This window comes from Ogataea polymorpha, assembly GCF_001664045.1.
Source record: "Ogataea polymorpha strain NCYC 495 leu1.1 chromosome Unknown OGAPOscaffold_7, whole genome shotgun sequence".
In the NCBI taxonomy this organism is placed as follows: Eukaryota; Fungi; Ascomycota; class Pichiomycetes; order Pichiales; family Pichiaceae; genus Ogataea; species Ogataea polymorpha.
Genome location: NW_017264704.1, coordinates 350,360 through 363,276, shown reverse-complemented (window position 1 = coordinate 363,276; position 12,917 = coordinate 350,360). Strand labels below are relative to the sequence as shown.

Below are 12,917 nucleotides of genomic sequence, written 5' to 3'. Positions count from 1 at the left end.
GCCCAGTATGCAGGAGAAATAGTTTGGTATTTTTTAATTGCTATGTCCTTCGACAATAATTTGGAAGGCTACAACATCGTCAAAACGTTCTGGCAAACGTACTGGAACCCCAGCATCGGCAACTTCTCGACCCGCGTGCCATGCAAAGAGTCGCGCGAGGGCCGGTTCACGTGCTGGACCATGGGCGTCGTGCTCCACGCCGTGGCGGAGTGCTGCGCTGCGTACAAGGATCTGACGCTGCCGATCGTCGCGCCCACGGTGTCTGCGTTGACGTGCTTCCGCAACCCCAAGTACGGCGCGTACTCGGTGATGTACCACGGTGCACAAAACTCGGGAGACGACGATATCAACTACGACGACTGCGCCCACCTGCTGCGTGGCATGATTGCTCTGTACGAGGCCACGGGCAACCAGGAGTATCTGGACCTATCACGCGAGCTGGTGCGGTTTCTGATGACCGGCGTGGTCGAGCACCAGAAGTTTCACGTGCCGGGGCTGAAGTGGCACATCTCGCGCAAGTACATGGCCACCATCTCGAACTGCGTGGCTGCGACGGGCGCCATGCGCATGATCAAATACTCATCGCCAGAGGAGCAGAAACAGCTGTACGACTTTGCGAAGCTGTGCATCAACTTCATTGAGCAGATCCTCTGGGACAAGTCGGACAATGTCGTGATGGACGGCGTGGCGTACGACTCGGACGTGATCGACAAAACAAAGTGGTCTTACAACACGGGCAACACGCTCTCGGCGATCTGCATGCTGTACCAGTACGATAGAGACCCGCAATGGGTGGACAAGGCCCGCAAACTCGCGGAGGCCGCCACCGACCGTGGCCGCACGCTGTTCGACAGAGACTACGACGACTGGAACAAACGGTTCTGGCACGGGCCTTCCTACTTCATCCAGCTGCTTGTCGAGGGCCTTGTCGACTACCTGGTGACCTTTGGGAAGGACGCCCCGGAAAGCACGCGCCGCTGCTGCGAGAACGAGATTCTGCGCCATGTGTCGTACTTCAGAAAATACATGTACGACCCGAGCGACGGGCTGTATTTCTGCTCGTTCGACATCTACCGGCTGGACGACCGCACGTACGAGCGGTATCGCTCGGAATTTGGCGGACACAAGACGTTCCAGCCCAATGAGGACGACCGCGTGCAGACTGGCGGAGACGTCAGAAAACGGCCTGTGTGCAAGAGCCTCATGGCCTCCGCCGCTGCCGCGCGCATCTTCTTCCAGGCGGCTCGTATTTTCCCGAAAATGGACCCCGTGCCTGTATAGCAATGGAGCAACACCACGTCGGCGTTGCTGCTGTCTCCGTCTTCCTGTGTACGGGTGTGCGGAGTCAGCCAGTTCCCCCGTGCATGAAAAAAAGTCGGGGTACATAATTATTTTTTCTACTATTTGGTTATGTTCCCCAAAGATCCTCTTCTCCCGCCAGAGCCCCGGCGCCGCGTCAAGACGGGCTGTCTGACGTGCCGCCGCAAACATAAAAAATGCGACGAGGCGAAGCCTGTGTGCGGCTTCTGCACGCGCCGCCGCTTTGAGTGCGTATGGCCGTCGCGCGCAAGCACCTTCCATCTGATGGTCCCTGGCGACGAGCGGCCGACAAAGGTGCCTGCCACTCCAGACCTCCAGCCGATCGAGGCCGCCAAGCCGGTAGCCAAGCCGGCGGCCAGCAGCAGCTTCTGCGACCTCAAGTCGCTGTTGAACGAGGTGAAGCCGGTCGCGGTGCCCATCACGCCCTCATCGGACGAGAGCGTGCGGGATCGGCCCTGGGCGTTTGAACGCAACGACGTGTCGGGCGTGAGCCCTGACTACGCGAACCTGCGCGAGACCTTGCGCGACTACATGTTTCTCAACGCCATGACCACGAGCCCGTCCACGCCGGCCATTTTGTCGGGCAACATCTTTGAAAACGACCTGTCTCTCGACGACCAGCTGCTCAACCTCACAAAGGGAATCAACGCGTTTCACGATGGGCTGGAGTTCGGCCATGGCCCCGCTGACCACGATATCCTTTCGCCGGAGGAGAACCTGCTGCTGCTGACGCGCTACGTCAACGACATCGGTCCCTGGCTCGACATGTTCGACCACAGGAGCTGTTTCACCGCGCTGCTCTCGAAAACGGCCAAGGACGACCCGCTTATGTGTGCGATTCTGACTATTTCCAGCCGTCAGCGCGACAAGCTCCAGCACGACAGGCCGGTCTCGGAAACCACGTACCGGCTGTACGAGCGGTCGCTCACATACCTAATTCCGAAAGTGAAAAAAGTGCCCGACACCAGCGTGATGGCCTCGTGCGTGATACTGTGCTGCTTCGAGATGATGTCGTCGGATCCGAGCGAAACGTGGACGAAGCATCTAAAAGGCTGCGCCGCGCTGTTCAGAGTGGCAGACTTGCACGGATTTTCCGGGGGGCTGCGGCAGGCGGTGTTCTGGTGTTTTATTCGCATGGACGTGATGCATGCCATCTCGCACAAGACCGCGACGCTGATCCCGTGCGAGAACTGGCTGCCGCGCAACTGCACGGTGCAGCACGCGCGCGCGCTGTTTCTGGACTCCAAGTTCGACGGCAACGAGTCGCGCGACATGTACGCCAACTACATGGTCTTCTTGCTTGCCCGCGTTTGTCGGCTCGTTTACTCGGGCAACCTCAAGCAGGACGAGTTCGAGTCCGAGTGGATCGAGCTGTACACGGAGCTCGATCGCTGGTGGCAGGACCGCCCTTCTGAGATGCATCCTGTCGTGAGCGTGTTTAAGGACGGCACGCCGTTCCCGAGCATCCTGTTCTGCGTGGCCCCGGCCATCTCGGGCACGCAGATGTTCCACACCGCCATGATTTTGCTTATGAAGTACAAAACGCGCATTGTGCGTCCGCTGCCCACGCTCGCCGTGGACCCCGTCATGCGCAAGAGCCTCATCTGGCACGCCAAGTGCGTTGTCGGCATCAGTCTGTCCAACTCGGACCACGGCTGTCTCAACAACGCGCTGCAACCACTCTGGGTGGCGGGCAAGCTCATGAGCAGCAAGGAGGAGCAGCACATCATCGTCCAGCTGCTGCGCGACATTGAAAATACCACTGGCTGGTCTACCAGCTGGCGCATCCGCGACCTACAAGAACATTGGAGTAACTAGCACCAATTACTTTCAGCTATTTAGTTCAAATCCTCAAAATACCATAATTTTTCTGGTGTTGCCGAACGGAAGTACTTCTCCACCCGGTCTGCCACGCGGTGTGGCGAGAACCCAAAGTACTCGTACGCAGCATGGCCGGGCAGTGACTTGCCAAACGTGCGCATGCTGTAGCCCGCCGTCGCATACCGCTCCCAGCCGTTCACAGCGTAGCTTTCCACTGCCACGGACGGAATCTTGCCGCGCAGCAGCACGCTCTGCTTGTATTCAGTGCTCTGCTGCTCAAACAGTTGTGTGCACGGGAAGCTGACGACTCTGGTCCGAATACCGCGTCTGGCCAACTCCTCGGCCGCTTTCAGTGCCAATTGCAGGTCGGAGCCCGTTGCCAGTAGCTGCAGCTGTGGCTCGGCCTCCGGCTTCACCACGTAGGCCCCCAGGGCAACCTTGTCACGTGCAGTAACGCCCAGCTGCGGCAGAGCCTGACGTGACAGTGAGATGAGGCTCGGTCCGTGTTTGAAGTCCATGGCGGCTTCCCAAGCACCGGCCGTCTCTTCAGAATCTGCCGGCCGCAAAAATAACGAGTTAGGCAGCGCACGGTAAAAGGCCGGCAGCGCGATTGGCTGGTGAGTTGGTCCGTCCTCGCCCGTACCGATCGAGTCGTGTGTGGCGACATGGATTGTCTGTAGCTCCTGTAGAGCGCCCATCCGCACGGCGGGAGCAGCATACAGGTAGAACATCAGGAACGTGGACGTGACGGGAACAAACGTGCCTCTGTTGTAGGCGGCAATTCCGTTGGCAATTGCTGCCATCGCGTGCTCACGGATACCGTAGTGGATGTAGCGGCCCGAATAGTCGCCGCCCAAACCGCACTTGGTCTGCAGCTGGGGTTTTTGGAAGTCGCGCGCGCCAGGCCAACTCACGTGCACAGACGGCGTCAAATCGGCCGTGCCGGCAATAATGGAGTCGATGGCTTTGGCGAGCGGCGCAAAAACGAGACCGCTGCTCTTCCTGGTTGGTGTTGGGCCGGAAGGAAATTCTGTTGGAATGTGTTTTTTCCAGTCGGCAGGCAGCTTGCCCGCCACGCGGCGCGCAAACTCAGCTGCCAGCTCAGGATACTGTTCTGTGTACTTGGCCACCTTCTCCTCCCACAGCCGCTCGCTGTGCTGGCCGCGCGGAACGCAGTCGCTGAAGAACTCGTACACCTCTTGCGGCACATGGAAGCGCAGGTCTGGGTCCAGGCCGTTCTTTAGCTTGAGCTGTCTCACATTGTCGTCTCCGAGCGCTGCGCCGTGGGCTGATGCCTCGCCCTGGTTGAGCGCTCCGTAGCCGATAACGGTGTGGACGTTGATCAACACAGGCCGATCGGTGATCTGCTTGGCACGGTCAATGGCCCCCACAATGGCCTCGACGTCCTCAGAGCCGTTGGCCACGTCGAGCACTGCCCACTGGCACGCCCGAAATTTGGCCGCCACGTCCTCCGTGTTGGCCACGTCGGCGCTGCCGTCGCACGTGACCTGATTATTGTCGTAGAGCACGATCAAGTTGCCGAGACCAAGATGGCCTGCGAGCGAAATGGCCTCCAGCCCAACGCCTTCCTGCAGGCACGCATCACCGACAATACAGAAGATGGAGTTATCCACCACGTCGTAGCCCGGCCTGTTGTACAAAGCGGCGAGATTCTTCGACGCAATGGAGAGCCCGACAGCGTTGGCAATGCCCTGGCCAAGCGGGCCAGTTGTGACCTCAACTCCAGGGTGCTCAATCTCAGGATGGCCCGGACAGTATGAGTCTGGGCGGTCCGAGTGGTACGTTTTCAGCTGCTCCATGGTCATGTGCTTGTAGCCCGACAGGTGCAGGAACACGTATTGGAACAAGCATGTGTGGCCGTTGGAGAGCACGAAACGGTCTCTATTGAAGAAATCTGGGTTGCTTGGAGAGTAGTTCATGGCGTATTTCCACAAGGCCACTCCCATAGCGGCCATGCCCATGGCGCCGCCGGGATGGCCGCCCCCGTAGTGCTGGACGAGGTCTGCAATGAGGCAGCGGAAACTGCTAAGCACGAGCTGGTGTGTCTGAGAGTTGTCAGTCGTCATTGGCATTCCAGCAGGCCAGATCGGTGCTATTTATCCGGGGTCCTTGTTGCGCTCAAAATTTCCCAATCGGGAATGCTACGCGAGCTTGAAAAATTGCGGCAGATATTGCCAAGCTTAAACTTACACACCGGACTCCACCATCTGGACCTCCGCTTTCTCCGTGGTCTTGTCGGCAACAAGCCCAAAGTCGTCCTCGAGCGCATCGTTCCAGAACAAGTGGACCTTCTCCCCCACAAACATGCGGTCGATTTTCTCGAGCGGGAGGTTTTTCGTTTCTGGGTAGAAGAAATAAATCATCGGCACAAAGCAGAAATTGAACACGCAGAAGTAGATGTACGTCTTGTACCCGATGTTGGAGACGCTCGACGGCGTAATCTCAACAACCAAAAACGTGAAAATCCAGTTGCTGGCAGAGCCCAGCGCCGCAGCTTTCGTACGGATCGCCAAAGGCGCGTACTCTGCTGGGAGCAGCCAAGGAATAGCAAGCAGACCAACGGCGAAGAAAAAGTTGAACATAAACAGCATAACCGTGGCCACTATTCCGGACGCCGTGTTGCCGTTCGAGACCGTGCCCGCCAGAATGGCCATGCACGAACCCTGTCCGATCACAGCAAAAAGCATCAGCTTGCGGCGGCCAAATCTATCGAGCAACCAAATTGGGAGCAGCGACGAGAAAAAGTACGCAATTCCGTTGAACCCAGACATCAGCAGCGCCAGGTTGTGGTCCATGCCCACGGACTCCTCGAAAATGCTCGTGGAGTAGTACGTAATCAGGTTGATTCCCGACAACTGCTGCATGAACTGGGAAAACATGCCCAAAAAGGTACGCCAGAAAAAGCGCTGTGGTCCGTTCGTGAAGACGGCCGTAAAGCCGACACGCGCAGACTCGCGTTCCTCGGTAAGTGCCTCGTTGATCAGCTCAATCTCGTGCAAAACGCTCGGGTCGTCCTCGGTTATCTGCTCAGCGTTAACCATTGTTAGATGGATCACCTGCTTGGCCTCTGCGTGGCGATCGTGGGCAATCAGCCACCGTGGCGACTCGGGCAAGCACATCACTCCGGCGAGCGTGAAGAGAGCAAACACAATCTGCAGCGAGATCGGGAACCGGAACTGGGCCTCGCTGTCGACATAACTCATGCCGTAGTCGACCCAGTATGACGTCATAACTCCGAAAATGTTGATCGCCAGCTCGATCGACAGCTCACGGCCTCTGTTGTGGGCTTTACAGATTTCCGAGTGCCACACAGGAATCGTGGCCGTGTTCATGCCGTTTCCCAGCCCGGCAACTATACGTCCCACAATCAGCTGTGCAACGCCGTACGCAGAGGTTTGGATTGCAGCTCCCACAGAAAGCGTCAAGCACCCGATTATGATGCTCCAGCGTCTTCCGAGCCGTTCTCCAAACACGAAGCTGAACAGTGCGCCAAAGAAACAGCCAATCTCGTAGATAGCCACCACGGTTCCCTGTAGCGATGAGCTGCCGTGGCCTGTGGCCGTCGTGTCAATCGCCGGGAATTGGTGCGTGAACGCGGCACCGGTCAGCAGGCCGGACATCACGCCCTGATCAAATCCAAACAGCAGAAATCCTGCACCAGAGGCAATGGTGACCCCCCATTGCAAGTTACGGCCTTTCAATCCCAAATACATTCTTGGAAGCAACAGGGCTCTCACCCATCATTTATACCCTGGCTGCGTGTAATGCGGGGTGCATGCGTTAGATTTGCGCGTATTGTCGGATGCGGAAAAATTAAGCGCCCCCACAATGCGGCCCCCGCATCGATTGCCGCTATCGCGAATTCGGGCTTTATAAATATAGCACTAGTTTTCTCTTGGTGCAGCACCATGACGTACAAGTCCTATAATCCTCTCGCCACTATCACCGACCCTGCTCCAGCCTCGCCGTCTTCCATTAAAGCAGGCCTGGATCTGAGAAACAGGACCTACTTTGTCACCGGCGGCGCCCGTGGCCTCGGCTTGAGCCTTATCACCGCCATCTTAGAGGCCGGCGGCAGCGCAGTGGCTCTCGACCTGCTGCCAGAACCCCTCACCGAAGAGTGGGCCGCTGCACAGGCGCTCGCCAAGGAAAACGGTGGCTCTCTCTCGTTCAACACGCTCGACGTCACCAGTGAGCCCGCCGTCGAGTTGCTGCTACCCCGGCTCGCCCAGGAGGCTGCACAAGCAGGCAGGCCGGTTCACGGGCTGGTTAATTGTGCCGGCATCAACCAGAAGCTACCTGCTATCGACTACCCCGTCGAGCTGTACCGGAAAATCGTTGACATCAACTTTGTGGGCTCGTTTATCATGGCCAAGCACACAGCCAAGATTCTTGTAGCAGAGCGGACACCAGGCTCGATCGTACTGATTGGGTCGATGTCTGGCATTATCGCGAACCGTGGGCTTGCAAATACGGCGTACAACACGTCCAAGGCCGCCGTGCTGCAGCTCGCGCGGTCATTGTGCCAGGAGTGGGGCCAGTACGGTATCCGCATCAACACCATCTCGCCGGGTTATATTATAACTGCCATGACCCAGGAGCTGCTGGACGTAGAACCCGAGCTTTACGAGACGTGGATGCGCGGTGCAATGCTCAACCGCCTGGGCGCGCCCGACGACTTCAAGACGGCCGCCGTGTTTCTGCTGGGCGACGGGTCGCGGTTCATGACCGGCTCTGATCTTAGAATTGACGGTGGACACTGTGCCGGTGCATAAAGTTATAATTTCTGTAATTACACGACTAAGCAAGTTCAAAATCACTAATTATTTATTCCCATGCTATGGCTCGATGTCCACCTCGAGTTAGTCTTCTGGTCGATTTTGGGCTTCATGGCCCGGGAAGGGCTTACTAAACTTACCTTCTACTCGAACTCCTACATCAACCCGAACTACAAGCTGTCGGGCTCGTGCATTTGGTCGAATTTTACCGCCTGTCTGTTGATCGCTCTAGTTAACCAGTACGACCAGGGGTGGCAAACGCTGCTGGCGGAGGAGAAGACGCAGACGAAAAAATCGCTCGTGATCTACACAGCCCTCACCACAGGCTTTATTGGCAGTTTCTCGAGCTTCTCGGCCCTGGTTATGGAAATACTCGCCAAAACACTGGATATTCTCAACGTACACAACAAGCTGCCCAACCACGGCTACGGAGTTATGGAGTTTTTCTCCGTCATCTTCACTCAAATGGGCGTGTCCATGATTGGTTACCATTTGGGCTCCGATCTCGCTTCTTTCCTCACCAGGTTTGGCGACTCATGGGGGCTTGGCCATAGAAAGTTTATCAAAGTGGTGCATAATTTTGAGCTGCTGACCATGGTGCTCGGAGTTATTGTGTGGATCGCTAACCTCGTGCTCTGCTGCACTTTGCACAACCACCATTTCTGGAAGAAATCCTGGTCGTTCGGCATCGTCTTCGCCCCCTTCGGCTGCTTTGGCCGCTACCATCTCTCAAAACTCAACGCTCTCTCTTGGTTTCCCATCGGCACCTTTATCACTAACGTCACTGCATCTACTCTCCTGGCAATACTTTATCTTTTAATACACGGACAAACCAGCACGGGCGAGCCTCTGGTTACCGACCAACTACAGCTGGACGTGCTAGTTGCTCTGGGAACGGGTTTCTGCGGAGCATACAGCACTTTGAGCACGTTTGTTAATGAGATTGTCGCGCTCAGAAACGAAATTCGCCGCGCTGTCTACTATACCACCAGTCTTGTGGTTTCATTTCTCACCATGATGCTCATCCTGGGCTGCTACAGCTGGACAAAAGGAATCTCTGCCAACTAGAGCTTGTGCTCGCGCAAAAACGACTCCACCAGCATAACCGTCTTCATGGCCATTCCGTGCGAATTCTGGTATCCAGCACCTGCTGCGCCGTAGTTGTGCACCACGCGGCCAACGCCAGGAATAACCTCCTTCTCAATTCGTGGCCCGCCTTTTCTGCCCGGTCTAAGGCCACAGTGCACCTTGACGACGTCCAAGTCGCCTTGGTCAAAAAGTTCCGGGCAATACTGGCGTGCACGGGCCACGGTCCTCTCGAATAGACCTTCATCCACGTCCGGCGTCCAGTCGTTCACGCGGAAACAACCGCCAATGATCGTGCCGCCTTCTTTCCTGGGGAAAATGTACAATAATTCGTCTTTGCTGGCACCCGGTATGTTCTTGACGGAAAGCATGTACGGACAGCTGTTCCGCGCATGGATCACCTGGCCTTTTATCGGGAACACGTCCTGGTCCATCACGCCTCCCAGCTTGCTGGAGAGCAGGCCAGAGCAGTTCACAGTCACGTCAACTTGGCCGTCGGTGAAATAGCTGGCGGCGTCTTTGATGTGGTGTAAATGTGCTCTATGCAGCTTAACACCCAGACTTAATAACTTCTGCAATAGATAGTGCAAATAGATTGGCACCGTGATTGCCACGGTGGTGTACTCGTGGCCGTATTCGACTCCGTCCGGGAGCTCTTCTCTGGAAAGAAGCCGGAAATCCTGCACAAAGTCTTTGAACCACGGCAGCCGTTTGGAGTTGAGAATCCGTTCCGTGCGTCTCACCACGCTTGAGCCGGGAACGTTTGCGGCTAGGTCCATAAACCGGTAATAACCGAGTTTGTCCCACTCCTTCATCTCATAGTCTTCATCCTGCGCGAAGCTTGACCAATTGGCGCCTGCAAAAGGACTGGTATACTCGACGTCGACGTCGCCGGGCAGATGACGAGCGACAATCTGAACGTTGTGGCCTCTTTGTGCGAGCTCTAAGGCTGTGGTCATTCCAACCACGCCGCAACTGACCGGTTAGCTGGGCCCAACAGCGGCACGTACCCTATAACTATGATTTTCGCCATGTCGGGAAAAAGCGATTTTTTCGAAATTTCTTATCTGAATTAAAAACAGTCAGTTTTTCATGGCTGGGCCCCATCTCAATATAAGCTCCTCCTGACTCCATTTTCCATCTGACAGCTGCCAATTACGATCAGCCCCTTGCTACGTGCCGTTTGCCACCAACGTCGTCCGCCTTTCTGACTTCGACCGAACTCAAGCGAACCCTGTCGGAAATTCTTTATCGCTTCCCAATTTGGCACTTCTCCGCGATAAAAACCGCATCCGTTCCATTTTCAACTATGCTTTTCTCTCTTTTCCTGAGCGTCCATGCGCTCGCGGCACACGTCAGACTGGACCAGATTCCCGTGCAAGGCTCTCTAGATGTGCCTTCTGCCCTCGTTAAGAAATACGAGGACACCAAAATCAAGTTTCTCGAGGACTACTATAAAGTGGACCAGGAAAACGCTCTCGTTTTTTCCTCCGACGTCCAACTTCCCGACGACTTGGCCTACATTGCGTCTCAGCAGGTCAAGTACAGAGATCCCGACGACACGTCAGACCTGTATCCCGGCAAAACCGACCGATACAACGGCATTTCGCAGGCAGGATACCTGACCTACGGACATCTGCCAGTGGAGCAGCACTGTTTTGACCCTGAGAAGCTGGATGAGTTGGAGCTCGACATTGTTGTTCTTGGTGCTCCTTTTGACACCGGAATCTCGTACAAGCCGGGCTCGCGGTTCGGGCCAGACGCCATTAGACAGGGTACTAGAAAGTTTTCTGCGGCATATTCCCCATACAGAGAAGGATTGAACGTGTGGAATAACTGGGCCAAAATTGTGGACTGTGGCAACGTTCCGATGACGCCCTTGGACAACAGAGTTGCCCTGGACCAGTTATACCGGTCCGAAAGAGCCATTCTCAACCATTCGACCACGGAAGCCAATCCTGGAAAATACCCCCGGTTCCTGACTCTGGGAGGCGACCATACCATCAGTTACTCGGGAATTCGCGCTGCTCACGAGAAATTCGGCAAAGTCAGCGTTCTGCACTTTGATGCCCATCTTGACACCGTCAATCCGTACTACATGAACCCAAACGTCACCGAGTATGCTGCGCTGAACCACGGCACTTATTTATACTGGGCTCACAGAAAAGGCTGGACTGCCGACAACAATATCCACGCCGGACTGAGAGGATGGTATGAGGACAGAGGAGATCCTAGCCGCGACTACTCCGAGTCGAAGTTTGCCAAGATCATGGCCCGAGACGTGGACAAAATAGGTGTCCAGGGAATAATCGACAAAATCAAGGACCGACTCGGCAACTCGCCAGTGTACATTAGCTTTGACATTGACGTTCTGGATCCTCCCTCTGCGCCGGGCACGGGATCTCTCGAGCCGGGCGGATGGTCTTCCAGAGAGCTACTTGAGATCATTGACGGGTTGGCGGGCCTTTTCGTTGTTGGTGCCGACGTGACGGAGGTTTCTCCTTGGGGCGACTCCACGAATGAAGTCACCTCCATCATGGCTGGAGAGGTTGCCCGGTCGATCCTAGGACTGATGGTTCTTACGCCGGAATTGAAGGAGTAAATAGTTCCATGTATAGCTGGGACTCACTGATGTTATTTGTTCTTAGATTTATGTGCAAAGGGGTGGCTTAATTTGCTGTATATTGCTCGACACTAGGCTAGCTACTTGAACTAAAAAGTGGTCACGTGACTCGCGCGACTCGGGCTCAAGGCGGCTTATGTGCGATGATCGTGTCAGGTGTAGAGTGCATACGCTGTGCTAGAAACCAGCAGGAAGATCTCGAAGACGGAGTCTTGTGATGCATTTTTAAAAATGGCTATGCTTTAAAAATGTAGAACAAAACCACCAGTCTGGGTGACGTAACAAATGATGCCATGGCATCAAGAGGGCATCGGAATGCTCATCCCAAGTGGACGGTCTCACGGGATTTGATGAACTCGTTCAGTTCCTCCCTCAACCAGTTGGCTTCTTTCTCCATCACTTCCATAGATCTTGGTTTGCGGTCCTCGTCCCTGGCGACCTGCATTTTCTTCAGGGCAATCTGGAAGAAGCTGTTGAGATTCTGTTCGTGCGACTCCAGCAAGTCGTAGATTCCATCTCCGTAACCATCGTTCAAGTACCGAGGAATTATGTGGGTGTGCACATGGGGCACGGACTGTCCCGCGGCAACGCCGTCCTGCATGGCCAGATTCAGGGAGTCGGCCTTGTACACTTTCTCAATAAAGCTATGGATCAGCTGCACAGTCATGATATAATCGATGCTTTCTTCAGGTGAGAGATCTTTGAGTCGCTGGACCACTCTCAGAGGAACGACCAGCACATGTCCGGGGACAATAGGTTTGAGGTTGACCAGGGCGTAGGTGAACTTGGATTTATAGAACACTTGGCTTGTGACGGGGAATTTATAGAACAGGATCTTTGACATTGGGGGAACTTAATAAATAGAATTATTTGGAGCTACTCAATTAAATATTAAAATGTCAAAAGATTAAAAACCATGGTCCAGCGTGTCATTACGTAAGTGATTGGCCACCTACACTGCTGCACCATGTTTTCAACTGAGAGCATTTGGCACGCAGGTCGAGTGGTTTGGAGTCATACACGACGGCGACAAAGGGTTGGTGGCAAGAAATAGCGGGACTACTCTCAGATGTTTTGTTTGTGTCTGCTCAAACACCGAATTAAAAGTGATAATCAGGAAACATCACCTAAATCCCCCACACTCCATCTGATATCTAATTGCTGCCCTGGTCCCCTTTGGTCTAGACCAGGCTGCACCTGACTTTTAGTAGCAGATGATTTAAACACAGGTGAAATATAACAATCAAATTACAGTGTAAATTATCTAA

General features: G+C 55.1%; 9 protein-coding genes across 9 annotated transcripts; 5 read left to right on the top strand and 4 right to left on the bottom strand.

Annotated features, from left to right (window-relative positions):
- Positions 1-42: 42 nt before the first annotated feature.
- Positions 43-1,281, top strand: OGAPODRAFT_10358 (uncharacterized protein; the record flags this gene model as incomplete). Its single annotated transcript, XM_018353187.1, has 1 exon — positions 43-1,281. The coding sequence occupies one exon, from the start codon at positions 43-45 to the stop codon at positions 1,279-1,281; it is 1,239 nt and encodes a 412-aa protein (XP_018208674.1).
- On the top strand, positions 79-4,257 carry OGAPODRAFT_17417 (uncharacterized protein). The gene has a single exon (XM_018355100.1). The coding sequence runs from the start codon at positions 1,411-1,413 to the stop codon at positions 3,136-3,138; it is 1,728 nt and encodes a 575-aa protein (XP_018208673.1). The 5' UTR covers positions 79-1,410; the 3' UTR covers positions 3,139-4,257.
- Positions 79-6,931, bottom strand: OGAPODRAFT_103232 (uncharacterized protein). Its single transcript, XM_018353163.1, has one exon. It carries the CDS (start codon positions 5,232-5,234, stop codon positions 3,159-3,161), a length of 2,076 nt encoding a protein of 691 aa, XP_018208671.1. The 5' UTR covers positions 5,235-6,931; the 3' UTR covers positions 79-3,158.
- On the bottom strand, positions 4,977-6,931 carry OGAPODRAFT_17416 (uncharacterized protein). Its single transcript, XM_018355099.1, has one exon. It carries the CDS (start codon positions 6,873-6,875, stop codon positions 5,349-5,351), a length of 1,527 nt encoding a protein of 508 aa, XP_018208672.1. The 5' UTR covers positions 6,876-6,931; the 3' UTR covers positions 4,977-5,348.
- A 30-nt stretch (positions 6,932-6,961) lies between these two features.
- Positions 6,962-7,963, top strand: OGAPODRAFT_17415 (uncharacterized protein). The gene has a single exon (XM_018355098.1). It carries the CDS (start codon positions 7,071-7,073, stop codon positions 7,935-7,937), a length of 867 nt encoding a protein of 288 aa, XP_018208670.1. The 5' UTR covers positions 6,962-7,070; the 3' UTR covers positions 7,938-7,963.
- A 34-nt stretch (positions 7,964-7,997) lies between these two features.
- Positions 7,998-10,029, top strand: OGAPODRAFT_95839 (uncharacterized protein; the record flags this gene model as incomplete). The annotated part of the gene is made up of 2 exons (XM_018357827.1): positions 7,998-8,816; positions 8,858-10,029. The coding sequence occupies 2 exons, from the start codon at positions 7,998-8,000 to the stop codon at positions 8,876-8,878; spliced, it is 840 nt and encodes a 279-aa protein (XP_018208669.1). The 3' UTR covers positions 8,879-10,029.
- Positions 8,129-10,029, bottom strand: OGAPODRAFT_17414 (uncharacterized protein). Its single transcript, XM_018355097.1, has one exon. The coding sequence runs from the start codon at positions 9,983-9,985 to the stop codon at positions 9,005-9,007; it is 981 nt and encodes a 326-aa protein (XP_018208668.1). The 5' UTR covers positions 9,986-10,029; the 3' UTR covers positions 8,129-9,004.
- A 498-nt stretch (positions 10,030-10,527) lies between these two features.
- Positions 10,528-11,607, top strand: OGAPODRAFT_43278 (uncharacterized protein; the record flags this gene model as incomplete). Its single annotated transcript, XM_018355451.1, has 1 exon — positions 10,528-11,607. A coding segment is annotated over one exon (1,080 nt), but the record flags the coding sequence as incomplete, so codon positions are not given.
- An 86-nt stretch (positions 11,608-11,693) lies between these two features.
- Positions 11,694-12,493, bottom strand: OGAPODRAFT_78083 (uncharacterized protein; the record flags this gene model as incomplete). Its single annotated transcript, XM_018356416.1, has 1 exon — positions 11,694-12,493. The coding sequence occupies one exon, from the start codon at positions 12,491-12,493 to the stop codon at positions 11,969-11,971; it is 525 nt and encodes a 174-aa protein (XP_018208666.1). The 3' UTR covers positions 11,694-11,968.
- Positions 12,494-12,917: the final 424 nt, after the last annotated feature.